The sequence below is a fragment of the Orussus abietinus genome, unplaced genomic scaffold (assembly GCF_000612105.2).
Source record: "Orussus abietinus isolate OABI.00-Male unplaced genomic scaffold, Oabi_2.0 scaffold9, whole genome shotgun sequence".
Taxonomy (NCBI): Eukaryota; Metazoa; Arthropoda; class Insecta; order Hymenoptera; family Orussidae; genus Orussus; species Orussus abietinus.
The window spans coordinates 435,457-458,155 of record NW_019396004.1 but is presented as its reverse complement, the minus strand read 5'-3'; the positions used below and the strand labels follow the sequence as shown (position 1 = coordinate 458,155).

At 52.5% G+C, this 22,699-nt stretch overlaps 4 protein-coding genes across 14 annotated transcripts; 2 read left to right on the top strand and 2 right to left on the bottom strand.

The window, feature by feature from the left end:
- Positions 1–3: 3 nt before the first annotated feature.
- On the bottom strand, positions 4–936 carry LOC105700820 (pigment-dispersing hormone peptides-like). The gene is made up of 2 exons (XM_012427009.1): positions 321–936; positions 4–218 (listed from the first exon to the last, which is right to left on the bottom strand). Exons 1-2 carry the CDS (start codon positions 441–443, stop codon positions 93–95), a joined length of 249 nt encoding a protein of 82 aa, XP_012282432.1. The 5' UTR covers positions 444–936; the 3' UTR covers positions 4–92.
- Positions 937–1,000: 64 nt separating this feature from the next.
- LOC105700808 (probable chitinase 10) lies at positions 1,001–15,833 on the top strand. Of its 5 annotated transcripts, XM_023434305.1 has the most exons (23): positions 1,001–1,118; positions 1,276–1,495; positions 4,879–5,131; positions 5,384–5,634; positions 5,714–5,767; positions 5,841–6,424; positions 6,495–6,677; positions 6,753–6,894; positions 6,968–7,324; positions 7,402–8,889; positions 8,966–10,399; positions 10,477–10,881; positions 10,950–11,243; positions 11,319–11,530; positions 11,609–11,887; positions 11,966–12,151; positions 12,239–12,524; positions 12,615–12,970; positions 13,041–13,511; positions 13,586–14,050; positions 14,168–14,293; positions 14,809–14,970; positions 15,751–15,833. In XM_023434305.1, exons 3-22 carry the CDS (start codon positions 4,881–4,883, stop codon positions 14,965–14,967), a joined length of 7,983 nt encoding a protein of 2,660 aa, XP_023290073.1. In that variant the 5' UTR covers positions 1,001–1,118; positions 1,276–1,495; positions 4,879–4,880; the 3' UTR covers positions 14,968–14,970; positions 15,751–15,833. The 5 variants fall into 5 exon arrangements, with proteins under 5 accessions (XP_023290073.1, XP_023290069.1, XP_023290070.1 ...); XM_023434301.1 differs by lacking the exon at positions 15,751–15,833 and having other exon boundaries at positions 14,809–15,568; XM_023434302.1 differs by lacking the exon at positions 15,751–15,833 and having other exon boundaries at positions 1,078–1,495; positions 14,809–15,568.
- On the top strand, positions 15,761–20,690 carry LOC105700807 (solute carrier family 2, facilitated glucose transporter member 3). 6 transcript variants are annotated; one of them, XM_012426985.2, is made up of 9 exons: positions 16,146–16,838; positions 16,909–17,213; positions 17,309–17,379; positions 18,299–18,430; positions 18,521–18,794; positions 18,881–19,171; positions 19,250–19,656; positions 19,748–20,019; positions 20,092–20,690. In XM_012426985.2, the coding sequence occupies exons 2-9, from the start codon at positions 17,204–17,206 to the stop codon at positions 20,180–20,182; spliced, it is 1,548 nt and encodes a 515-aa protein (XP_012282408.1). In that variant the 5' UTR covers positions 16,146–16,838; positions 16,909–17,203; the 3' UTR covers positions 20,183–20,690. The 6 variants fall into 6 exon arrangements, with proteins under 6 accessions (XP_012282407.1, XP_012282409.1, XP_012282408.1 ...); XM_023434306.1 differs by having other exon boundaries at positions 16,147–16,838; positions 17,309–17,651; XM_012426987.2 differs by having other exon boundaries at positions 16,147–16,838; positions 17,309–18,179.
- Positions 20,691–20,727: 37 nt separating this feature from the next.
- Positions 20,728–22,613, bottom strand: LOC105700805 (solute carrier family 25 member 35). 2 transcript variants are annotated; one of them, XM_012426982.1, is made up of 5 exons: positions 22,485–22,613; positions 21,668–22,049; positions 21,383–21,601; positions 21,046–21,160; positions 20,728–20,975 (listed from the first exon to the last, which is right to left on the bottom strand). In XM_012426982.1, the coding sequence occupies exons 1-5, from the start codon at positions 22,526–22,528 to the stop codon at positions 20,776–20,778; spliced, it is 960 nt and encodes a 319-aa protein (XP_012282405.1). In that variant the 5' UTR covers positions 22,529–22,613; the 3' UTR covers positions 20,728–20,775. The 2 variants fall into 2 exon arrangements, with proteins under 2 accessions (XP_012282405.1, XP_012282406.1); XM_012426983.1 differs by lacking the exon at positions 22,485–22,613 and adding an exon at positions 22,108–22,477.
- Positions 22,614–22,699: the final 86 nt, after the last annotated feature.

Here is a 22,699-nt window from a genome sequence, read left to right as displayed (position 1 = left end):
TGCAAGCTTGGCCAATTCGCGCGTCGCTCGTCAGTCGAAGAAATCCTTATTCCCGAAGACACCGACGAGGACCTCTGCACAGGGAGGAGGACTCATTTCCCGGCGTTCTTCATGTTCCTCGGCAAGCCCAGCAAGGAGTTGATCAGCTCGGAGTTCCTCTTCACGTGGCAGAGGCGGTGCGGCACCAGCAGCATCCTCGCCAGCTGCAGCTCGCTGTCCTGAGGGAAAGGGACGACTGATTTATCTTGTTTTCATTGTCTTTCTTTTTTTTTTTTTCTCCGCGAGAAATACACTCTTCAAGTTTGTTTCCCAGATCTTACCAGGCCTCGACCGTACGGGGGATTCGACATGATGTTCTTCTGCACGTCGTCGAGGGACTCGTAGGACTGGCCCAGGACACCCAGGACGGCGACCACGATGAAGTACAAGAAAGTTGGACACATCCTTGCTGCGGTACTGGAAGACGAACCTTGAAGAAGAGGCTTGTGGAAGTAATACAAACGCACGGAAAAATATTAAAAATGACGACGAACCGGATACTACCGGAACGTACAATTTATGGCAGTAAAAATCGAGGCAACGCTCAATTTGCGAAATCGACGTAGAAGAAAAATTGCAAAGGAGCGAGCCAGCGGTACGTACCTTGAAGAGCTGCGAACGGCGATCAGTTGATCGGCTGAGAGACACCCTGGGGAGCTTCCTCGGAGTGGCCGACAAGTTTCGCGTCTTGGAATCCTTCCGGAGGTATCTGCGGCGATATGCAACCGCTTAATTCTTTTATACCCGGGGGAGAATCTTGCAGGATCTGTGCAAGACAGCCGCGCAGGAGATTCGGTCCAGCGGAGAGGAGTCTGAAACGGACAGGTGTCCCATCCAGGTAGGGGAACCCACCGCGTGGAAACTTCTCTGGATCGAGGAACCATTTAGCCAGAAAAAAAGGAGAATTATTTAAATTTCATACAATGGAGATTCATTAAAAAAAAAAAAAAAAAATTGAAGAGTCGATCGGCCACAATTCAGGATTTCTGGCATTTAAGTCGAACGTGAAGAAATCTTGATGGGAACCGCGAGTACAGTCAGTCTTCATTACAGTCGGATTTCGCCCAACCGGAAGTACGGTAATAAAATTAGAATTATCTCGTGAGCGAATAAACCTCGAGGCCCTGAAGACACGCAACGAGAATCTTCAGGGCTTCCCGTCGAGTAGATGAATTATTTCCTTTGAGCGGATTTGCAATCGCGATCCAGCTCGATCTCACCTTGCGAACGTTTCAGGTGGCAGGAGCGTTCGAGAGCCGAAAACCTGATCCTGGAGAGCGAGATGACCCTCGACGGGGGAAGGTTCTGACGAGATTCGAGGACTTTGAAAAAAAGGAGAAAGAGTTTAAGGCGACGACAAGGGCCCTCGGATCCCCGCATCACCCCGAAGAGGAGCCTGCGGATAAAACTCGACCCTGGAGGGTACCACGAGGAGCCCTGGAAAGAACCAGCGACGGTATCGGTTCTTCCTTCGCTCTTGTCCTTCCTCGCATACGAGAGGAACGGTAGGAGGATCGAAGGAGTCTCGAAAATCTTATCTCGCTCCTAAAAGGCCAAGAGACTACTCGAAGAGTGGCGATTCGGGCGAATCGCCGATAGGGTTCACTGACTCGTTCGGTCCGTTGTCATATTCCGCTGCTCCCCGAGGAGTTTCGAGCTCTAAGTCCGGTTCAAGGCTGCTCCGGCTGGTTTCTCGGGCCGTGGTTAGTGACCCGCGATATAAATCGAGTCTTCTTATTAGCCCGTCCCACCTGGGACGCCCAAGAAGAGGATCCCCTGTCCTTCCGCTCTCTTCCTTTTTCGAGGATCACCCGGCGAGAAGGGAGCGGCCGAAATGCCGGCCGACTTTTCATTTCTTTTCGTTAATTCCGGCTCGGCTTTAATCGGCTTTCATCGCAGAGGAATCGCCGCTCCTCCTCGAGTTGGCGTCTCTTCCCGCGGATCCAAGATGGCGGCGCGTCTCTTCTTCGCCTCGCGGACGCCGCCGCGAGAATCGGTCACCTACTCGGCGATTATGTATTAATTATTCATTTTTATCGTATAATGACTCCTTGTACGGCGCGACCGCGTTCCCGTGACGTTGCTTCGCTTCTTTTTCGCGTTTTTGTCGCGGCGATTCCTTCGCGTCAACGACCGGGACGACGATCCCGGTACCGGAGTATCTATCGGTCGATCGATGACACATTGCCGGTCACTCGTCTGAATATTCCGAAGCAATTAGGTGCCGGGAACCAGATCCGTCCGCGGGCGGCTTAGAAACTGCTTAAATATTCATTTCGCATATTTCAAACGAGATCGCGCGCGGACCTTCGTCGGCTGCACGCCTAAAAAAATCCTTGTGAATTTGGCATGGCGGGTCCGAATGAAACGCTCGATACGCGTTTCAAGAATTCATTCCTTCTTTTCCTTTTAACGGTGACGTGCCTCCGGAAACCGTGGCCCCTCGACAATGGGCGTTTTCCTGGAATATGTTAGGAACATCGCGGATAGGAGTACCGAGGAAAAGGCGACGAAATGGGATTTAATCGAGGCGATGATAAAACTAATAGCGGCCGCTCGATCATTGTCACTTTATCGGCCAATAATCTGTGTATTCCAAATTAACGAGGCAGCCAGAAACCAGATCTGTCCTGGAGTGCTCGAGCATTACGACTCGCTCGGCTACGAGCTCTTCTCCTCTATTGCTCTTAACTCTTAACTTTTCGCTCCCGGGAACACAGATTCGCACTTTTCAGTCGGCCGCTCGTTATCGAGGCGCTCGTTTAAATGGCCCGGCCTCCAAGTTCTGGGAAAAAGAGTAATCCCCGTTGAAGTACCTAGCAAATAGTTTATTGTACGGTGCGATCTAGTTTATCGAGAAAAAGGAGCCGAGGCACTCGCGATACGTCACGTCGAGGCAAACCTGTTAGCGGATTTGCAGGATCCTCGAGTCGACTAGATTAATTCCCGCCTCTTAAATTCTAATACATATTAATTTAGATTTTGACGGTTCCCATGCCACGGTTTAGATTTTTTCATCTTCGTCCCGCTGTTTGGACTTTCTTTTTAATATTTGCGCAATAATTCCAGGCTCGATGGGCCACGATAGTACCTCCGAGTATCCTCTCCTCCTTTTTCCTCGGTCGTTAATTAAATTATCCTTCGAGGAAGCTCCTCTTCCGCGTGATGTCGAAGGCGCGTCAGCGAGGAGAGGTCGGCGCGTCTTATTTATAGGAAAATACAATTTGCAAGTCGCGTGCCGACGTCGAAGGACCTTTATTACTAGTCCATTAGGCATTCCGACTTTGTCGCGCTTCAGGGTACACCCTGCCGACGACCTCGGCATGGAAGGCTCTTCGGCAGGCGTGCACCTGCCGTCCCGATGCGAAGTGCGATGCGAAGTGCAAACCGATCCGTTAAAAGCGCGTATTAATGACTAATTTTTTCGCCCACCGTACTATGATTAACGTACATCGATATTTCTACATGTCGCTCTTATTTCTAGTACGGAGCACGGCGGAGAGACGTCGAGGAGGGGCGGGCAGAGATTTCTTGTCATCTCCTCGGCTCGCTCGGAGGTTCCGTAAACAGGGGAGTCTCGAGCGGTCGTTCACTGACGCGTCCACCTTACTTCTCGTCTCGTCTTCGCTTTTGCGTTCTCGAGGTAAACGCAGACCGGTCCCGCTCGTTAGAAATTACCTTCGGGCCCCTCGGCTCCGATAATGGCGCGCTTTAAAATCTGCATTGTTAACTCGGGCATTCTCGTCGGACGCTCGAAGGGCCGAGAGGGTTAAGGCGGTCCTCTTTAGCGTCGAAGGAAAATAAGGAAAATGCGTAGAAAATATGTGGAAAATGAATTTCCAATGAAATTTTAATCCGTGAATTTTTTGGTAGGCGGGGGAAGGATGGGCCTCGCGGGGCCCGTGGGAGGGGGGCTCGCCGGGGCCCGGGAGGGTATAAATAGGCCCCCGGTAGGTGGGTGCACCGCATTCGTGGTGCGCCCTCCCGCGAGGTCGGGTCCGTCGTCGATCCTCGGAATGCTGTGCTAACAGCGAGTGTTTATCATACTCGTCCTCTCGATCCTGTCGATCCTGTCGGTCCTGTCGATTCCTCGTGGAAGAAGCGCGACTCGCGAGTGACGCCGAGGTCGGTCTCCGCTGATTTCCCCGGTATTGGTCCTGCGAAAAAAAAATACCACGGATCGGTTTAGGGTACCAGCGATACCGCGAATAATTGCACCGGATAGGTGGTAAATTAATATGTCATTTGCGGTCGACGTCAATTAATCTTACACCGGCTAGATAATTTCAAAGAGCCCTCGTCCTCATTTTTCGATATTCATATCTCGTATGCGCGGAGGTCCCGTTCGAGGTCGGAATGTCGGCGGTCTAGACCTTGTTATCATTCTTGTCGGTACCTTCCGTCGACCGCGAATGGAGCGCAGGGTAGCAGGGAGGGTTCCTCGACGTTGGATTGCCGATATCGAAATTATTTGGCGCCGTTTCGGGGAACGGACCGCGCCGAGCGTTTATGCAAATCGACCCGTCACCGGGACTATTAATAAACTCGGCGATTATAGGATCACCTTGGGGTCTTCTTGGCAAAACAAAAACCGCAGAAATTTCTGCGGTGGCCGATAAACTCGATAAAAGGGTGTTTTTTCGAGATACCTGCGACGAGTAAAAGGGGACTCCGCTCCTCGTCGCCTTTGTTTCCATCCGCGCATACGTGACCGGACGACGCCGTTCCCGATGAATATTAATTACTGGTTTCCCTGAAACCGCCGATTCGGAGGCCGCGAGGGGAGAATTTTTCCACTCGACTTCTTCGCGCTCTTCATCTTCCTCTTCGTGGTTACAGCCATGCGGTGGCCGCTCGCGGCCGCTTTGGCTTTGTCGCTGACGTCGGCCCTCGAATTGCGCAGAGGATGGATCTCCGGGGGAGCCCACCTGCCTACCTTCAGCAGGGACTCCGTCGAGAGGCTGCCAGAAGTCCCGGACCAGGGTGCGCCCTTCTCCATGAGACTGCCTCTCAGAGATGCCGTCGAGGCCCCCCCGGATGTCGACGAGCAGAACCGGCTTCTCCGAGAAGTCGCTGGAGACCTACCAGAAAGGTTGGATTTACCGAACCTCTGCGGAGCCCTGCCGAGCGGGATAACTGCACGCGAGGTTTAGCATATGAATGAAAGTAACGAGCCGCGCACCTCGGGAATTACCCGCAGAAATTAACGGATCGATCCCTCGTGGATTTTTCTGCTTTTGAAGAGGGGTCCAATTTTCTCGCGATTTTTCAATCGGGTGATCGATAGGATGCGACGCGGAGTGGACGTCCTTGCCAGGACCTGCTGACGTAGATGTGGTTTCAGCGGCAAGAGCAGGGTGCCTCTTCGCGATGCGGTGGAGTACAGGGTGGCGCCGACCTTCGACGGCCTGGATTTCGATTCCATCTGGATGGAGCAGCTCGCGGCACCCGCCGTTCGCAGGAAACAGGAGCCTCCCAACGTGATTTGTCACCTGGAAGCAGGAGCGACGTACAGAACCGAACCGTTCTCTCTTCAGCCTCAAGGTGTCCCCTCTCATAGGTGCTCTCACCTGATATACAGCGCGGCGACTCTAGGTACGTTGACTCTTGCGTTGCTTAATTTGGACAATCGAGTAGTCCCCCGAGGATGAAGTACCCGATCTCTATCTTGCAGATCCACACGACCTGACGGTGGAGCCCAGGGACTCGGAGTATGACTTGGTCAGAGGTCCTGTCGAATTTCAAAATATTTCTACTAAGGTAAGAACTCGAAGAGGATACTGACGATGACAACGTTTTAGGAGGCTACAAGGCAGCCGTGGGGCTTCGACAGAAGGACCCTGCCCTGCGAGTGATGATCTCCATCGGATCTCCGGATAGGGGAAGGCTCTTCAGGGAACTCGTCCAGTGCCCGGACTGCCGGCGCAGGTTCCTCGCCTCGACGCTGGACTTCCTGAAGAGACACGACTTCGACGGGGTGGAGATCGACTGGGAGGGCGCCTCGACCTCGATGTTGAAGACTCTCCTCGGGGACATTTACGAACCCCTGGCCCAGAAGGGATACCTCGTCACCGTGGCTATCAGACCCGAGGACTCCGTCGATCCCGAAGTCGCCTCCATGGCGGACCTCCTGCTCCTCAGGGCCTGGAGATCCGGAAATGAGAACCTGGCTCTTCATCCCGCTCCCCTTGATTTCGTTTCCGACCTCGTCAAGAAGTGGACCGACGCGGGGGTGGAGGCCAGGAAATTAATTTTGGGCGTGCCTCTCTTCGGCAGGAGCTACACCCTGAAGTTCGGCAACGCCACGCGAGCCGGTTCTCCCACTTCCGGCCCCGGCTTGGAGGGTCCCTACACGAAGCGCAGGGGTGCCCTCGCCTACTTCGAGGTAAGACCCCACCTCCGATTCGACTTTAATTTTTTGCATCCCGAGACCTCTCTCTACTTCCTTCTTCCAGATCTGCGAGATGTCCGAGAGTCTCTGGCTCTTGGGAAGAGACGACGAAGGAATGTATTTATTGCTGGGGGACCAATGGATCGGCTACGACGATCCTCTTCTGATCAGGATCAAAATGGCCTACCTCAGGTCAGCGGGCCTAGGCGGTGTCTCCCTGTTTAGCCTGGACCTGGACGACTTCCAGGTAAACCCTGACCCCTCTAACGCCTCGAGCAACTCTTAAAGATCTCGATCTAAATTTTTTAAAATTTTAATCCAGGGTTTATGTGGCAAACCCTGGCCAATTCTGAACGCAGCGACGAAGGCCCTGGGCATCTACGACTCTTCCCCCGGGAAGTGCAAAGGGGAGGGTCGCTTCGCCGACCCTGACAACTGCTCGGGATTCATCTCCTGCGAAAAAGGTGCGACCAGAGCCATTGGTATACCAAGTCCTATCCAACGGAAAATAAAAACTGACCTAGTCTGTCCGATCAGGGAAACTCTACTTTGGGAACTGCGGCCTAGGGAGGTTCTTCAAGGTGAGTCGAGGCCGGTGCGTAAAGGCCGACCCGGAGATCTGCAAACCCGGGCACGCCGCGCGCACTCCCAGCGGGAACGATACCTCCCTGGTGATGGTAAAGCCTCATCCCGAGCACCTGGAGCTGCAGACGAGCGGCCCTCGGCTGGTGTGCTACCTGACGTCCTGGAGCCTGTACAGGAAGGGGGAGGGAAAATTCGTACCCGAGCATCTGGACCCCAGGCTCTGCACCGACGTGGTCTACGCGTTCTCCGGGTTGAACCCGGAGACCTTGCTAATGCAGAGCTTCGATCCGTGGGCGGACATCGAGAACAGTGAGTGCAGGGGTCCAAAAAAATAAAATTCAAGGTGAACGCGAACGTGCACCCTGGCTTGACGATCCTCTTTTCAGATCTCTACCAGCGAGTGAGCAACATCCGGGGCCCGAGGGTGTTGCTCGCCCTGGGAGGCTGGACGGACAGCTCGGGTGACAAGTACTCCAGGTTGGTCGGCAGCGCGAGCTCGCGTAGGAAGTTCATCGCGGCGACCATCGGTTTCCTGAGGAGGCACAACTTCGACGGGCTCTCGGTCGAGTGGAACTACCCGCGGTGCTGGCAGAGCGACTGCAGGAAGGGACCCTCGAGCGACAAGGCCAACTTCGCCAGGTTTATCCAAGAGCTGAAGAACGAGTTCGTCGAGCAGGAGCCAAAGTTGATCCTGGCGGTCGCGTTGTCGGGCTACAAGGAGGTGATCGATGCCGCCTACGACGTGCGCCGGCTCTCGGAGGCCGCCGACTTCCTCTCGGTCATGACCTACGACTACCACGGGGCCTGGGAGCCGACCACGGGGCACCTGTCGCCTCTCTACGCTACCACCTCCGACAGGAATCCATTCTACAACGTCAACTTCACCATGGAGTACCTGGTGCAGTTGGGGGCGGAGAGAGGTAAACTGATCACCAGGGTGCCGATGTATGGACAGGCGTATCGACTCTCCGACCCTGCGAGAGCCGAGATAGGCGACCCGGCAGCTGGCCCTGGTATCCCTGGGGAGTTCACCAAGCAACCCGGCATGCTGGCTTACTACGAAATCTGCGACAGGATTCAGAAACACCAGTGGCAGCCCGGTCCCGGGCCCAGCGCCCATCACGGGGACCAGTGGGTCGGCTTCGAAGACCCCAAAAGCATGCTGAAGAAGGCCGAGTTTATTCTGAGGAATGGGTACGGCGGCGCCGCCGCATGGACCGTCGATCTGGACGACTTCACCAACCGGTGCTGCCTGGAGTCGTTCCCATTGTTGAGAAGCCTGAATCGGGGTCTGGGACGCCTGCTGAGTCGTCTTCCCTCGGGAGGAGATTGCCAGAGGCCGGAGGAACCGGCCACGCCGTCGCCTCCAACATTGACGACGCACAGCGACGCGAACGACGGGGTACCTAGGCCCACTTCTCCTTTGGGAGGTTCTTCCAGCACTACGGTGTCCACCACGTGGCCTACGTGGACGGAGAGACCCACGAAAACGCCGGATCATGTCCATCCTCCTGGAAAACCCGATCACGTTCACCCGGTTCATACGACGGAGCACGTCCACCCATCTACGAGTACTACCTTGAGGACCACCACCACCAGTGGAACCACTTCTTCGTGGACCACGAAGTGGCCGTGGACGACGACGACACGAAGACCACCCTCCGACTGGGAAACCTCTCCTTCACCTGGCGGCCCCCAGCCAGGGGCCCCTTGTCACCTGGGCCAGTACCAGGCGGACCCCACCAACTGCGCCAACTACTACCGTTGCGTCCTGGGCGAGCTGAAGAAGGAGCAGTGTGCCCCAGGGCTGCACTGGGACGCTTCTCGAGGTATCTGCGACTGGCCCTCCGCTGCGAACTGTCGACGCCAAATAGGTGAGAGAATCGGTCGATCTCAAAAAGAGGACGAGTACCGTGAAGAGCGTACTTTAAAAAACAAATCCTGTTTCAGAGAACTCCTCCCCGGCGTCCTGGGAACGTCCTCCGACGACGTACAGGCCACCCCCTAGACCGCAACCGGAGCAGGATCTGAGCTCCTCGGAATCTTCTTGCGAGCACGGGACGTACTATTCTCTCCCAGAATCCTGCACCACCTTTCTCGTCTGCGTGAACGGCGACCTGGTGGCCCGTGAGTGCGGACCAGGCCTCAACTGGGTGCGCGAGCGGAACATCTGCGACTGGGCTCACGAGAACCCCTGCAAGGAGGGCCCCCGACCCACCCGGGGCACTTCGCTCTCTATCCGCGACAAAGTGGAGGAGTGCACCTCGGGAAGCTACTCCGAGGTCCCGGGCGACTGCGGTCGCTACCAGGCTTGTCTCTGGGGGAAGCCGCACGAGTTCCAATGCGCTCCTGGTCTGCACTTCGACAAAGAGAACCGCATCTGCGACTGGCCCTCCAGGGCGAAGTGTGGAGGGGGTGGGAACGAGGTTCCAGGAAACCCAGATCCCTGGGACGAGGTCTCGATTGCGAGCCCCGAGTCTCCGGGTTCGACCTCCACGACTTCCGCTCCGTGGAGCGAGGTCACCACGCAGAGACCCGCGTCGAGCACCCGGACTCCACGGCCAACCTCCACCCTGGACCCTTGGAACGAGGTCACCACCCAGAAACCTCTGCCGAAACCCGAGATAGACCCCGCCAAGGTCTCTCCTCTCTCCGGGCACTTCAAGGTAGTCTGCTACTTCACCAACTGGGCCTGGTACCGCAAGGGCGTTGGCAGGTACCTTCCGGAAAATATCGACCACACCCTCTGCACGCATATTATTTATGGATTTGCGGTGCTGGATTACTCCGAGCTCACCATTAAGGCCCACGACTCCTGGGCGGACTACGACAACAGGTTCTACGACCGCGTCGTGGCGTACAAGAAGAGGGGCCTCAGGGTTATCCTGGCCCTAGGAGGCTGGAACGACTCGGCGGGCGACAAATATAGCAGACTGGTGAACAGTCCCAGTGCCAGGAAGAGGTTCGTCGAGAACGTCGTCCAGTTCCTCGAGAAGTTCGGGTTCGAAGGACTCGACCTGGACTGGGAGTACCCGGTGTGCTGGCAGGTCGACTGCGGCAAGGGCCCCGCCTCCGATAAAGAGGGATTCGCCGCTCTTCTCAAAGAACTCCACGAGGTCTTCCGACCCAGAGGACTCCTCCTCTCCTCGGCGGTCTCTCCGAGCAAAAGGGTGATCGACGCCGGCTACGACGTGCCCGCCCTCGCCAAGTACCTCGACTGGATCTCCGTGATGACCTACGACTTCCACGGACAGTGGGACAAGAAGACAGGCCACGTGGCGCCGCTCTACTACCACCCCGAAGACGAGTTCTACTACTTCAACGCGAACTACTCCATCAACTACTGGATCTCCAAGGGCGCTCCGCCCAGGAACATCGTCATGGGTGAGGGAAGAGTATTTATATTTTTTTTACTCGATGAAGCGCGAGATGTCAAGTGAATTTTTTTTTTTTTTTTTCAGGCATGCCGCTTTATGGGCAGTCCTTCTCCGTCCACGATCCCAAGGCGGGGACGGGTCTCGGAGCTCCGGCCAGTGCCGGGAACGCCGGCGAGTTCACCAGGGCTGCCGGGTTCCTGGCCTACTATGAGATCTGCGAGCGCATCCTGAACCGCGGGTGGAAGGTCGTCCAGGACCCTCAGCGCAGGATGGGACCGTACGCCTTCAAGGGGAATCAGTGGGTCAGCTTCGACGACTCCGACATGATCAGACAGAAGGCTCAATACGTGCGAGACATGGGTCTCGGAGGCGGCATGGTCTGGGCCCTGGACCTGGACGACTTCCGCGACAGGTGCGGGGAGGGGCCTCATCCCCTGATGAGAACTCTCGTCCAGGTCCTCGCCGACCCCCCCAATCGCCACGATAGACGTAAGTAGGTCCAACTATCTCGCTCTTTTCTCGACGTGTCGAAGAGTACAAGTCGCTTCCTTCCGCAGCCATCGAGCCGCCGGCCGTGGGCCAGGAACTTGAGTGGAAGGTCTCTACGAGGCCGGGCGAGACGATGGCTCCTCTTCAAGAAGCGGAACCGTCGATTCCCCCGGAGGATGACGTCGGCTTTAAGGTCGTCTGCTACTTCACGAACTGGGCCTGGTACCGGCAGAATGGGGGGAGGTATCTCCCCGAAGACATCGACCCCGACCTCTGCACCCACGTGGTCTACGGGTTCGCCGTGCTGGACGTTACCGGACTGACCATCAAGAGCCACGATCCCTGGGCCGACATCGACAACAGTAGGGGTCGCTTCTTCTTCCTCATCTCCGGCACCCTTAAACGTCGGTCTTAATTTATCCAAGTCTTTCCCGCAGAGTTCTACGAAAGGGTGGTCGCGCTCAAGGCCAAGGGCGTGAAGGTGTCGCTGGCGATCGGAGGGTGGAACGACTCGGCAGGTGACAAGTACAGCAGGTTGGTCAACTCGCCCGAAGCCAGGAGGAGATTCGTCACTCAGGTGCTGCAGTTCATCCAGAAGTACGGGTTCCAAGGTCTCGACCTGGACTGGGAGTATCCGGTCTGCTGGCAGGTGAATTGGGCATTTCCTGAATTTTTTAGACGTCCGGGTAGATCTGGCCGACTCGGTTTTTACCTGCCCCTCTTCCAGGTGGACTGCGAAAAGGGGCCCGCCTCGGACAAGGAGAGTTTCGGCATGCTGGTGAAGGAGCTGAGCGCGGAATTCAGACCCAGAGGTCTCCTCCTCTCGTCCGCCGTCTCCCCCAGCAAGAGGGTCATCGATGCCGGCTACGACGTCGCTCTTTTGTCCGAATACCTGGACTGGATAGCGGTGATGACCTACGATTTCCATGGACAGTGGGACAAGAAAACCGGTCACGTCGCTCCGCTCTACGAGTTCCCTGGAGACTGGGAGCCCACCTTCAACGCCGTACGTTCCTGCCAATTGTTTTTACAATTTAATTCGGAGGCTCCAATTATTAAACGGAGGGCACGAAATACCTTGCAGAACTTCTCCATTCACTACTGGCTGGAGCAAGGAGCCTCGCCGAAGAAGCTGGTCATGGGTGCTCCGCTTTACGGGCAGTCCTTCAGTTTGGCCGAAAGGAGCGAAACCGGGCTGAACTCGCCGACCTACGGGGGAGGCGAAGCTGGCGAGTCCACCAGAGCCAGAGGGTTCCTTTCCTACTACGAGGTTGAACCGCCTTATATTGTCTATTATAATTTTTTTCAAGGACCTCCAGTTACCCAGGAGCCGGTATTTAAATGCATCTACCTGCAGATCTGCGAGAGGACTTTGACGCAGGGCTGGACCGTAGTCCAGGACCCCGAGAGAAGAATGGGACCTTACGCCTACAAGGGCGACCAGTGGGTCAGCTTCGACGACGCCGAGCAGACGAAGCGCAAGGCTCAGTTCATCAAGGACCTCGGTCTGGGTGGCGGCATGGTCTGGGCTCTAGACCTGGACGACTTCAAGAACCGATGCGGCTGCGAGAGCAGCCCCTTGCTGAAGACGATGAACAGGGTCCTCAGGAACTACCCAGACGGCCCGGTGTGCCCGATTTCAGGTACTCTACCTGTATTAAAAATTCCCCGATAATTATTAAGATTTACCGTACATCCTAATTTGAACATGGAAACCATTTAATGTACTCCAGACTCTCCTGTCGAAACGCCGTCGTACCCGACGTCCTCCCCGGCGACTACTCAGGCAACTGCGGAAGTTGAAGAGGTTCTCACCACGACGTACCCAACCTACCCGACTCAGCAGACCTCCGAACCTTCCGCGATCTCGACGACCGAGGACTCCGTCGAGGTCGAGGCAGGACCTCCTCTCGATTTCTCGATGGACTGCGAGGGTCGAATGTTCGTTCCCCATAAAACGGATTGCTCGAAGTACATCCTCTGCAACTTCGGCCAGGTGTCCGTCCACTCTTGTCCCAGTGGGCTCTACTGGAACGACGATCGGTGCGACTGGCCCGAGAACTCCAAGTGCAGGAAGCGGCAGCAGCAAGTGAGGAACCCTCTCAAGGTGGAGTTTCAGGTGTCCTCGGGTACGGAAAAATATAATCTGTATTTTCCAGGCGGCAGCCGAGAATCCTTTGAACCTCGCGGCGATACAGCAGCACCGGGAGATACTCGAGGAGGTCTCGGCGATCCCGAAGAGCAGGAAACTGGTCTGCTACTTCACGAACTGGGCCTGGTACCGACCCGGCGATGGACAGTTCTTCCCGGAGGATATCGCATCCTCCCGGTGCACTCACGTCGTGTACGGCTTCGCCGTCCTGGACGCGGAGGAGCTGACCATGAAGAGCCATAACGTTTGGGCGGACATCGGCAAGGACTTCTACGGCAGGGTCACCGCTCTCAAGAGCAAGGGCGTCAAGGTGTCCATCGGCCTGGGAGGGTGGCACGACTCTGCCGGAGATAAGTACAGTCGGCTGGTGAACGATCCCGCGGCCAGGAAGAGGTTCGTCGCTCGTGCCCTGAGATTCGTCAAGAAGCACGACTTCGACGGCTTGGACCTGGACTGGGAGTACCCGGTGTGCTGGCAGGTACTGCACTTGGTCTCATTGTCGCGGGTATAATTGAGGAGTTAATTACTAATTATTGTACATCTATGACGAAGATGGACTGCCGGAAGGGACCGGCCTCCGATAAGGAGTCTTTCGCCTCCCTGGTGAAGGACCTGAAGGAAGCCTTCCAGCCGTGGGGTCTCCTTCTCTCGGCTGCCGTGTCTCCTAGCAAGAGAGTCATCGACCTTGGGTACGACGTCCCCAGTCTTGCCAGACACCTGGACTGGATCGCGGTGATGACCTACGACTTCCACGGCCACATGGAACGCAGGACCGGCCACGTGGCTCCTCTGTATTACTACCCTGGCGATGAGTTCGACCACTTCAACGCGAACTTCTCCATGCGGTATTGGATCGAGAAGGGGGCTCCCCCGGAGACCCTGGTCATGGGCATTCCTTTTTACGGGCAGAGCTTCACGCTGGCCGATGGCGGATCCAGGAACATCAAGGCTCCCGCTTCCGGTCCGGGAAGAGCTGGCCGGTTCACCAGGGCGGCTGGATTTCTCGCCTTTTACGAAGTACGGTTTGCTTTTAATTATCTCATTTCATGGATTGTCCTTTAAACAACCCATTGTTCGCGTGACGTGCAATGTACATTAGTGGTGCTCTAACATATTGATAAATGCCGATTACAGATATGCGAGAACGTCAAGAACGAAGGCTGGAGCGTGACGAAGGACCCTGAGAAGCGGGTCGGACCATACGCGTATAAAGGGGATCAATGGGTCAGCTACGACGACGTGACCAACGTAATCGAGAAGGTGCATGCTCCAACAATTAACAATGGTCGTTATCTTTGAGCGGACGCATCTAGACTTGACGTTCGTTAGATAACGGAGCTACTCGAGGAGTTCTCCTAAGTGTCGTAACGAGGATATGCAATTAATTACCGTTTAATGCCACGGTAATTACACTCCGGGGAACGATAGATCTGCCGAGACGAGGGGAAAAATACGTTTCGTTATCGGTCCTCCTCCGCGTCCTAATATGACGTCGACAAACGTCATGGCGCCGTGTCGCGTTATCGGTCGGTCTTGATTGCAGCGTAACGTGGTTCTCAGATCGCGCGTCGATAACGTTACAACATTTCAATAGTCGGTAAACAATGTAATATCTCCCTATTTCGTGGGGAGAGCCGGTGACGACGGATTTATACGAACGCGTTTTGTAATTCGGACTCTTCCACGTTGTAGAGGGAGATGAAGAGACGTTTCGGTCGAGCTTGTAGAGGGAGATCGTTCGGAGGAATTATTCAAGGTTTCTTCTCTTTCCTCAGGCGAACTTGATCATTGATCTGAACCTCGGAGGAGGAATGGTCTGGGCTCTGGATTTGGACGACTTCAAGAACCTCTGCCAGTGCGGGAGGTATCCTTTATTAAGGACTCTCAGCGAGCGACTCCAAGGCAGAGAGGTCCTGGCTAAAGACTGCACCTAAAACGTAATTTGTTATAAGCGTGGGCGTTTTCACTTGTAAAACGCGCGAAATTCTTCCGGGTGACATCGATCACTGGGGGGGGGAAATACGGTTTCGCGATCGTGTCGCCCGAGAAGACTCGATTAAGTGGAAACTCCATTGACATATCCTACGATGTACTTCATATCGCGTTTTGTACTCAACAATGGACTGCTGTTTTTACTTTCGCCCTCGGCCTTTCCTTCGCATGAAAGGTTCCCTCAGATTCGGCCGGAATCTGGGAATTATTAAAATAACTTGAACGACTTTAGGGGGTTTAAGAGAAATAATGAGCGTTGATTTTTTCATGAATCGGGGCCTTGTGGAAGCCCACAAAGAGGTAGTTTATCTATCGGTGCCAGGCCTCTGGATACATTTCCGCTAGCGGTTATTGCTCAACTTTCTACGTAAATCCACCACAAAGGTCGCCCAAGTTCCTCGCGGATTCCTTCCCTTATATACTCGTTACACGTATCTGCGAAATAGACGTCGACTCGGCATTTGCATCGACCGAACTTAAGCGCGAGTTGCTTAGAAAAGTACGGAACCTAGTGCTCTAGATACTAGAGCGAGGCGGAATATTAATAACGTTATGCGATATCATTACTGGTGTTATACTACTTAGAGCGACCGGGTCAATATTTCCGGCAAACGCGATCGACGGAAATCGACCTCGTCTCTCTCGTATGTTAATGCAAACGACCGAGTGGATAATACATGTACGCTGATTCACGCAATAACGAGTGCTACGCGCTTCTCCTGCAGTTAAGGTCAACACGTTTGGTAAATAGTACGCGAGGTACGGTGCGATCATTCTTCAGAGGTTTTCCCGAGGAACTCGGCTTCTACCTGTGAGAACATGGACAGCGATTTAGGTAAGCTTATCGGATTATAGGTCGGATATAAGTTAGACGTATTGGGGAAAAAAATTAAACGCCAGTCGGTTGGCTCTCGTCGAACCGAGAGGTCTCCTAAGCGGTGAACACGGGTGTACTTTACACTCTTCTTTGTCCTATTTTGCATACGTCGCGCCAGCTGACTTTTTCCAAATTCACGAGGCAAAAGACTCGAGCGTTTCCTCTTTAAGCGGCTGGGGGAGAAGAAGCGATGAAGCGGGACTGCCAGTTAAAAATAGTAAGTTTGTTTAAATAATTTGCTGGAACAATTTTCAGGGAATTGTTGGATTATTGACATTTGAAATTCGATATCGCGGATTTTTAAGCCGCGATATCTTCTTGAATTCCTCGAGAGATAATACGCGTCCTGTGATGTGTTGACCGACGAGCACCTGGTTAAACGAGAGTCGGGGATTATTTGTTCCGATTTTAACCTATTACAGCATCGTAGCGGAAATTTTAGGATCCATTGCACGCTTACTTTTCGTTTACACGTATATTGTAAGTAAAGAGTAAATTTTATTCCATTCAAATTTTATTAGGTCGATTAAAAATACGGTATCGATAGGGACAGTCGACTGCAGCGCGTGCGACGCGATCGAGCGATTCGATAATGACAACACCTCGATAGTCGAGGTCGATCGATGTCATCGGCTGGTCATCTCCGCAACTTCGTTACTCATGCCCACGCGGCCCATGTTGACGCACGTCACTCGCGCGATTTTCTCATCTAGATATATCCCACGGTGCGTTCACCTGGGCCGTGCCTTCTCTCTCTCGCGCGCGTACTCGCCGCCATCGCTCTTTCTCGTTCAGTCCTGTCACTCTCGATGTGCGTGACAAGTGTGGGCAGACCTTCCCGAGTCGGCATCCTAACCTTATTTGTCAAAAGTTCGATGAAGATTCTTGATAAATAACGACGAGTCCTGATAATTCCCTTCGAAGGAGAAAACTCTCGTAAGTATCTCGGAAGCCCGAAATAACCGAAATGAGTGACAGCAATTGTTTCTTGAAATTCCCGCTCCAGTGGGCGGATTTATCTGGACCTTGAACCTGGGCGTTGCGCTCTGCTTGGAGAGTGAGTAACCTAAAAAAACGGGCGAAAAAAGGCCCGGGCTGGCCATCCGAGCTATCGCGGCTCCGAGATCAGCGGGCCGAGTTATCGCGATTATGAAATACTCGGTCTCGACGGAGCCGCTCGCTGACGCGTGAAAAGGGCGCAGGAGTCAGTTTTCACGCGTCACTCCGAGGAGTTACCTCCCCGGGAGCTGCGGAGAACTCGGCAAGGTCTCAGAGAGGTCTTCCGACGAGTCAGGCAGAGCATGGTTACAGGTGGGAAATGCCTCTGAGCTTCGGAGGCTCCTCTCCGAGGCCTGGAGTCTTCTTCGCTCCTTGTCTTTACTAATCGCGGTGCAATGTTATTGCAGATACCGATGTGTCAGCGCTGTGCCTCGAGGTATCGAGGGTTGCTACGCTGCCCAGTGGACGGAGGAAGATCGTAAGTCCGACTCGCTGGAACGGTCATCCATGACTCCCTACAAACGATAGTTTGTCCTTATTGCCTGTCTCGGCTCGGTTGGCTCTGACTCCCCTCAACGAATTGCGCGCAAATTAAATGCAATCGACCAATTGGCAAAGTCGAGTGAATGTGCATGCACCTAAAGCGTGCACAACGCCGTATCAAAGGTTAAAACTTGTGGGCCAATACGGTCTCCGGTCACTACTCGGTATCAGCTGATTTTTGGTGCAGAGCTTCGGTTTAGTTCTAGGGTTGGTAGTTCTTTAAAGCATATCCCATTCAATGAATTTTTTTCTCCATGTACCTCTTTCTACATGGTAGAAAACGAGTTAATCTTAACTGGAGTGAATGTATGCAGGGACACAAAGATGGAGTAATCATCGGGGGTCGTGCCATTTAACCCCAATTTATTTAATTGAATTTGTCTTGCTTTGTAGTTGGGTGACCAATGACTCTTACTGATTTACCCTAATCTTAGTAAATTCCTATTAATTTAACTGCCACCTCGTTTATATTTACTTGTCCAATTTTTTTTTTTAACTACATGCAAAGAACAGGATTAGATTACGCATGAAACCTCTCCGTAGTTGTGAAGGAAACTACAAACCATAATAATGCATAGATTATCGTGAGAATAGTTTGCAGATGTGCCTATGAAGTGCAGGTTTTTACACTTTCATTCCATCATTTGTCCTGAGGGTTTTCCGTATCCACAAATAAATGGTACCACACTAGTGTGCGTGCTATGGACTGCCCAAGAAGCTTAATTTTTTGCAGTGGTACGGTCTTCCTCCGATCAATCTGCTTCCATAACATCAGTTTAATGCCTTTGCAATATTATGCACAGAATTATCCAACACTTATGGCGATGATATAAAAAATTCTTGACATTTTTTAGGAAACCAACAACGAAGAGCACGAGAACTCTGCAGGATGGACTCCGATGCTGCTCCTGGCAGGGGCAACGTGTTGTCTGGGATCGGCCTTGCCTGCTGGATTCAATATAGGAGTTATGAATAACCCTGCACACGTTGGTATTTCCTTTTTCCCTGAAATCTACGTGTTCTAGATCATAATGGTATAAAGTGTCATCGATACAAGTGAATTTTTTCATTGACAGTTGATGCAGGACTTCTGCAACCAAAGCTTCGAACAGCGATACAATGTCCACCTGACCAAAGAGGAACTCAATGTGGTTTGGTCGATGATAGTGTCAATATTTCTTATTGGAGGAGTGACAGGATCGCTGGTTGCTAGCTGGATAGCTGACAGACTCGGCAGAAGAGGGGCCCTGGGAATTGGAAATATTTTGGCTATTATCGGAGCAATATGCTTTCTAGTGGTGCGAAGCTTAAATTCAGTGGAGCTGCTTTTAGTGGGCAGATTATTCGTAGGTACGCTTCAATGCATGACTGATCAAATTATCTTCTGCGCTGTTGGTAGAAAAGTACTTTCTATATTTTTTTTTTTAACTTCATAGGATTTTCTGGAGGCTTTGCTACAAGCCTGCTTCCAGTCTACCTTACGGAAGTTGCTCCTTTAAAACAGCGAGGAGCTGTAGGAGTACTTTGCCAGTTAGGAATCTGCTGCGGAGTGTCATTGGGACAGATCACTAGTCTGGGTACGGTACTGGGCACTGAAAAATCTTGGCATATCATGTTGGCCTCTTTTGCTCCTATCTGCATTTTCGCTTTACTGGTGACATTTTTTCTGCCAGAAAGCCCCAAATACCTTTACGTAGTCAAGAAGCAAGAGACAAAAGCTCTTAAAGGTTGGTGCTTGTGATCACTTCCTAACCTCCTTCACATATGTAAAAAATATTAACTTGACCGTGATTTCTTCTTCTCAGAATTAAGTCGCTTGCGGAACATGGAGACAGTGCTCCTTCGGAGTGAAGTAGCTCTCCTCCGGGAAGAGTCTCTCATCGAGGCTGCCGTAGACCCCTGGACTATTCAACGGGTAACAAGGGATCCCACTTTGAAGTTGCCCCTGATCCTGGTCTGTGCGCTACAATTTGGCCAGCAACTCAGTGGCATAAATGCCGTCTTCTACTACTCTAGTTCTATATTTAAAAATGCTGGTCTGGACATCGCTGGGGCTCAGTATGCTACCTTAGGAACCGGTGTTGTAAACATCGGAATGGCTCTAGTCGCAGTGCCCCTGATGTCGGTCTTCGGCAGGAGAACTCTCTTCCTGACAAGCTGCTACACGAGCTCAGCTTGCCTCGTGGTACTGTGTACTTCGATAGTTCTTATAGTAAGTAAAAACCTGCAGCCAGAGATAACGGTATAGAGGACTGCATCTTGAGGCTATGCACAGTGTATTTTATTAATAATTGTTCTTCCAGAATTCCACACCATTTATGCCGTGGCTGTGTATAGCAACAGTATTGATTTACGTCTTATTATACGGAATTGGACTTGGTCCGATACCTTACTTCATTGGATCGGAGCTGTTCGACATTGGTCCAAGACCAATCGCTACGTCTCTTGGAAGTGTCTTCAACTGGGGTGGAAACTTTCTGGTTGGCATGACGTTCCCTTCCTTGCAGAACTTCGTAGGCCCCTACGCCTTCTTGCTCTTCAGTGGCATCGTCTTACTCCTTGCTCTCTTCTCCAGGTAAAATTCAATTTAAAATTCCTCTTTGACGGGAGCTTGGAGACCTTAACCTAAATGTGTACATCATTTCAGGACGTATTTACCTGAAACTCGTGGCAGGAACACGAACGATATAGCATCCACCATGACCAAAGGTCTCAAGTCTAGGCCAAACGAAAATTGATATTGATCGTCTGTCAGGAACAGTCGACAGTGCTCAAAGTTCTATCGCAAGGTGAAGGATGGAAAACCTAACTTAACACTGTTACTCATTTCTGTTCATAGCAAAAAACTACTGTTTAAGCAACTACGTACAATGACTTCTATCAGAATGCGTTCTTATTGACGTGTAATGAGAGGTCCTCTGTGTTCACTGGTGATACTTCCTTCAACCGTCAATGCTTCCATGCCATTGTGGGAGAGAAGGATATTCCTACGATGTGTGACATTTTTACGTTATACTCCGATGCGTATGAGATTTTTATTTTCTACGCTGCAGGAGAGCGTAACAATTGTGCATAATAAACCCGTCCTTTGTACACCGGCGGTCATGAATGGCTTTCTCGTGTACATGGAGCAGCCTGGTGATGGTAACGTAAACGTAACGTAAAAAACGAGCTCGAGAACTTATGTACTTGCGGTACCTGAGGTATAGTAAACTGTAAAATAATTAATGTAATAAAGCAACTTATTGAACGATAACAATGAGCATGTTTAATTAGACGAGCGTGTCTAACAAACCCTCTAATCGCCTAGAGAGTTCTTTTTAGAAAAAATTTATTTCGGTACAAATACATTCTTGTACAGCTGGTCGAGTTTCTCGTAAAACACCAGACAGAGGACCGTGTGAGGGGCGATCCTGGCCCACATGGGAAAGACTCCTTTGTACAGCCCGAAGAAGCCTTCGGTCCTGAATATCTTCACCAAACCATCCCAAAGGCCATCGTAGAGTGCACCCTTCCCTTTCTCATTGACACCTGTACATTTTTTATTAACATATAAATTCTTATACATTTATCCCTTTCTTTAAGTACCCGTTAATCATACCTTGATTGTACAACCTGGTGGCCAGGACATCGAAGGGCTGCATGGTGACAGCTATGCAAGTGCCTCCGATCGATGCAGCTAGAAACGTCAGCAGCAGGGGTCGATCAGGAAACGCCTAACAAGATGAGCTTCCTTTATTATTGACTTCAAATCATTAACTAAAACGACCTAATTTCCTAGACAACTGAGCAAGGAAATGGAAAGTAAGAGTATCGATACCTGCATAGCGGTTTCCACTGTGAAGTGTAATCGTTATCGATTAGCCAAGTGTTTGAATTTGCTTTTAGAGTTTCACTGATTGAATTATTTAATAATTGCGAAAGAGGGGAAGATATACGTTTATAGATTTTAGCCAGTCCGTGGCTAATCCAAAAGTGGTCAGCTGAGTAGCGGCGCCCACGAAAAGCCTTGGAATTCCTGCGTACCACCCTCGGAAGATACCAGCGATTCCGTTCTCTCGCCATAACGTGGCAAAGGCGGAGCACATCCCAGAATGTCGGTGTTGATAGCCAACCGCGATGTTCTCCGCAGCCTGTGCCTGCAGCTGCGTCTTTACCTGCAAAAGATCACTACCGTTTTATAACCACCTCCCCCAATTTTTACCGACATACAGGGAACCAACCAGATAAAGGGGACTGCCGATAATCCCCGCGAAGGCACCAGTGGTCCCGGTAACAAGTATCGTCTTGACGATACTCGTGTTTCCCTTCTCGTCCAGAATCAGTCCAGTGTTCTTCGCCGTGTTGTAGACACCCAGTCTGAGGCCGTTCAACACGACTTGGAAAGCCAAAGCGGGCACCAGGCCGGCTTGCAGGGCGAGGATCCCTTCGTTCTTCGCTATTATGTACGCCGCGTGGACGGTGTTCTTGTAGATCCTCGCGTAGGACCCTCGGGCCTCCAGTTCGCCCTGGAGCTGCAGTCGGATCTTTATCACGTCCATCGGGTTCGTGAAGAAGCCCGCCCCGACCGCGGAAAGTGCCCCCATCGCGAATTCCATTCCTCCACTGGAAGTATCCGCATTAGTTAGAAAAAAATAGGGGGAAAAAGAAAAGGAGACCTTACCTTTCCGATTTCAAATGGCGCTCCGCGTCGTCGCTCTTACCGTCAATGAAGCGACTAAATTTCTCGTCACCGCGCGATATGACACCGGATGAAGGGCCCGTAATTCGTGGGGAGCATTTTAAAGAATTTTCCGTCGATTTGTCATGGGATCCGAGGAGATGGGACGATTTCGAGTGATCGCGACTATTGGCGACTTGATTCGCGCGGTTCTAGTGGCGCGGACGAATGGCGCGTAGTCTTGACAACTGGACGCGTCATCGGCGCGACTCGTTGCGTAATTCCGTACTCGTGGCTTCCGTGACTACAGCGGTAAATCCGGACGAAAGAGTGAGTTAAGGGTAAAGAGAGGTTGTACCTCTCGGAAGAGCGCTACTCACTAGCTGCCATTTGCAGATTTCTCTGCGATCGTCATCTCGGTCATCTCGGAAGGGCGTGAAAGAGCGGGCGGCCGAACGGGATCATGGAGCCTCGTAATGCGCGAGATGCGCGATCACGCGACTGCGCGCGACTGTCGTTGCCTTTGGCCGGCATTGACGTCCCATATCTAAGGTTGACTCGAAATTAAACCTGCACATATAAGCGAGGAACTAAG